General features: G+C 35.2%; 1 protein-coding gene across 1 annotated transcript in view; it reads left to right on the top strand.

Moving 5' to 3' along the window:
• LOC137651436 (uncharacterized protein in mobD 3'region-like) overlaps positions 1 to 770 on the top strand; it is a 1,011-nt gene extending 241 nt beyond the window's left edge. The window contains exon 1 of the mRNA XM_068384660.1: positions 1 to 770. This exon is cut by the window's left edge and continues 241 nt beyond it. Within this exon, the coding sequence (XP_068240761.1) occupies positions 1 to 770 (770 nt within the window).
• Positions 771 to 4,197: the final 3,427 nt, after the last annotated feature.

The following is a 4,197-nucleotide window of genomic DNA, read 5'->3' as shown; positions in this document are numbered from 1 at the left end:
TCGACATAGTTAATACCAACATAGTTGATACCAACATAGTTAATGCCAACAAAGTTAAGATCGACATAGTTAATACCAACATAATTAAGATCGACATAGTTAATACCAACATAGTTAAGATCGACATAGTTAATACCAACATAGTTAATACCAACATATTTAATACCATCATGGTTAAAATCGACCTAGTTGATACCAACATAGTTAAGATCGACATAGTTAACACCAACACATTTAATACCATCATAGTTAAAATCGACATACTTAATACCAACATAGTTAAGATCGACATAGTTAATACCATTATTAAGATCGACATAGTTAATACCAACATAGTGAAAATCGACATAGTTAATACCAACATAGTGAAAATCGACATAGGTAATACCAACATAGTTAAGATCTACATTTTTAATACCAACATAGTTAAGGTCGACATAGTTAATACCAACTTAGTGAAAATCGACATAATTGATACCAACATTGTTAATACCAACATAGTTAATATCGACATTTTTAATACCAACATAGTTAAGATCGACATAGTTAATACCAACATAGTGAAAATCGACATGATTGATACCAACATATTTAATACCAACTTAGTTAAGATCTACATAGTTAATACCAACATAGTTAAGATCGACATAGTTAATACAAACATAGTTAAGATCGACATAATTGATACCAACATAGTTAATACCAACATAGTTAAGATCTACATAGTTAATAATAACATAGTTAATACCAACATAGTAATACCAACATAGTTAAGATCGACATAGTTAATATTAACATAGTTAAGATCGACATAGTTAATACAAACATCGTTAAGATCGACATAATTGATACCAACATAGTTAATACCAACATAGTTAAGATCTACATAGTTAATAATAACATAGTTAATACCAACATAGTAATACCAACATAGTTAAGATCTACATAGTTAATATTAACATAGTTAAGATCGACATAGTTAATACAAACATCGTTAAGATCGACATAGTTAATATTAACATAGTTAAGATCGACATAGTTAATACAAACATCGTTAAGATCGACATAGTTAATACCAAAATAGAAACGGAGTCATTATGCATTAAAATGTCGGATTGGACATCTCTGACTCGAAGAGCGAGACTCGTCGGTTCAGAAATGAAACTTAAATTATGGCATTAGTTGGTTTGGATGAGGTCAATGTATCTCGAATTTTTGTCAGATATCTTTTTTAATATCGCGCGAAAAATAAGTAGGTTTGCTGTGTCAGCCGGAAATTTTGCAGTTTGGAAAGAATATTGAGAAAATAAAGTTCGAACTGGAGGAGACTGATGAGTTAGCCGGAATGCACTTGCCTCGCTGAGCCTTGGAAAAGGGAAACGAAAAAACCAGAGAAAATTTGAAATATTTTTTTCTCATGGGAAGAACGATGATGCACAGAACCAGAGGTGTTTTTTTTTTTTTTTTTTTTTTTTTTTTATTTTACAGCAAACGAAAACATATATTCGTTGAACATGTTCAAGAGGAGGCCAGTAATCTCTGCATATGCGAGATTTGGTGGCATTGTTAGGTAACCAACAATGCGTTATGAGGAGACCAAAATACGTTGAAAATGACCAGAACAATCTTTGCTTTAAGATTTTTTTTTTTTTTCGAAACAAAAGCAAAAATTTTTTGAAACCAAACCAAAGATTTTATTAAATGTGTGTTTGTGCATTGTATTCATTACCATACATGAACAGTAACAATATATTTTTTCGTCCTAGAACCACCTTTTATGATTGGTTCTAGGGAGATATTAATTTTAATGTTGTTACTGCTCTTAAAGTATTTTATCTGTCCTTGTTTCCTTTCCTCACTTGGCTATTTTTCCTGTAGGAGCCCCTGGGCTTATAGCATCCTGCTTTTCCAACTAGGGTTGTAGCTTAGCAAGTAATAATAATAATAATAATAATAATAATAATAATAATAATAATAATAATAATAATAATAACAGCATGATATAAATTCATTTACGCGCGCATAAGAGTTTGTGACGCGCGTATATACCTACTCGTCTATGTATTTATGCATTCAAGTGATCCTTTGAAAGCGTATGTGATCGCACCTTCAAAGGAAGGCATGAACGCCCTTCCAGAGAGAGACATATGGAAGCGACCGCATCGCGGGGATCCAAAATTGTTAACTGAAACTCGACTCGACTTGATTACAGCATCGATAATACTCGGGTCGACCTAAAGCCAGGGTTGCCAGGTTTTCTAAATGAGAAAAGGCCAACTTCTAATCAATAGAAGCTTTAAAAGGCCAACCCATTAGTAGAAAAAGGGCCAAATATATAGTATTTAAGACCCGCTTTTTTTCATATTACTAACGGCCCACTAATTTCTAAAAAAAAGGGCCATATATGAGGGTTTTTTGGCCTGAAGAAAAGGCCAAACTGGCAACCCTGCCTGAAGCGGCCCCGGTTTTGAAACTCTATAAGCTTGGGGTCGCGCTGCTTGGCTGGGGCTAGAGTCACTTGTTTAAAACATTTTGCGTCGATAGGAGAACGAGAATAATAGATTCTCTCGAATTGTTGTTGTGGTTTAATAACCTCAGCGTATCCCGTAACGTGAAACATGATTAGCATGGCTTTTGTTTAGTAATTTAACTAAATACCTTCGGCTTTATTGACAAAGAGAGAGCTTATGTTGGTTGTAATTAATGTTGTTTGTTAAAACCAGGTGCTTGGTTCTCTCTTCCAGTTTGAATAATAGCTGTAATAAAATTCTTTGACATTTTGTATTACATTTATGCTCCAGTAGGATAGCATTTTGAAAAAACTTTTCCCATGGATTAAAGTATCCCCCCCCCCTCTCTCTCTCTCTCTCTCTCTCTCTCTCTCTCTCTCTCTCTCTCTCTCTCTCTCTCTCTCTCTCTCTCTCTAACTAGAGGATATGTATAAATTAGTATAAACAGAATACCTTCATCTCTCTCTCTCTCTCTCTCTCTCTCTCTCTCTCTCTCTCTCTCTCTCTCTCTCTGAAACTATAAGATATGTTTAAGTTCGTATAAACAGAATGATACCTTCAGATCTCTGATTAGAAATTCTCTCTCTCTCTCTCTCTCTCTCTCTCTCTCTCTCTCTCTCTCTCTCTCTCTCTCTCTCTCAAACTAGAACATATGTATAAGTTAGTGTAAATAGAATAATATCTTCAGCTTTCTAATTAGAAATTATCTCTCTCTCTCTCTCTCTCTCTCTCTCTCTCTCTCTCTCTCTCTCTCTCTCTCTCTCTAACTAGAGGATATGTATAAATTAGTATAAACAGAATAACTTCATCTCTCTCTCTCTCTCTCTCTCTCTCTCTCTCTCTCTCTCTCTCTCTCTCTCTCTCTCTTTCTCTCTCTGAAACTATAAGATATGTTAAGTTCGTATAAACAGAATGATACCTTCAGATCTCTGATTAGAAATTCTCTCTCTCTCTCTCTCTCTCTCTCTCTCTCTCTCTCTCTCTCTCTCTCTCTCTCTCTCTCTCAAACTAGAAGATATGCACAAGTTAGTATAAACAGAATAATACCTTCAGCTTTCTGATTAGAAATTCTCTCTCTCTCTCTCTCTCTCTCTCTCTCTCTCTCTCTCTCTCTCTCTCTCTCTCTCTCTCTCTCTCTCTCTCTCTCTCTCTCTCTCTCACTAGAAGTTATGTATAAGTTGGTATAAACAGAATGATACCTCCAGTTCTCTGATTAGAAATCCTATCAAAGTCGTTATAAAAGCAAGCAGTAGCTTTAATGGAATACAAATATTTGCCATGAAATGTCAAGGGTGTCTTTACCTTGAATATTCAGCGGAAGCAGTATTTACGAGCAATGTAGGTAAACTATTGAGGTAATTAAACCATCCAAAGTATGGAAAATTGATAATGCTTCAGGTAGGGTGTATGGAATTTACTTGTGTATTACAAACTTTCAACTGGGCTCTACAAGGCACTATAGTCCATTTCGTTTAGCGAGGCAGATTTGCACCGACTCGCAGCGGTGCCCTTTTTGCTCGAAAAAGTTTCCTGATCGTAGATTGGTTGGTTAAGATAATTCTAACCAATCAGCGATCAGGACACTTTTCTGAGCTAAAAGGGCACCGCTGCGAGTCTGTGCAAATCTGTCTCGCTAAAAGAAATGGACTATAGAAGACTTGGGTAACCCAGGACTATAATCATTATT

Source organism: Palaemon carinicauda, chromosome 13, assembly GCF_036898095.1.
Source record: "Palaemon carinicauda isolate YSFRI2023 chromosome 13, ASM3689809v2, whole genome shotgun sequence".
NCBI classification, from domain to species: domain Eukaryota; kingdom Metazoa; phylum Arthropoda; class Malacostraca; order Decapoda; family Palaemonidae; genus Palaemon; species Palaemon carinicauda.
Note: the sequence above shows the minus strand (reverse complement) of the source record. Positions and strands in the feature narration are given on the sequence as shown.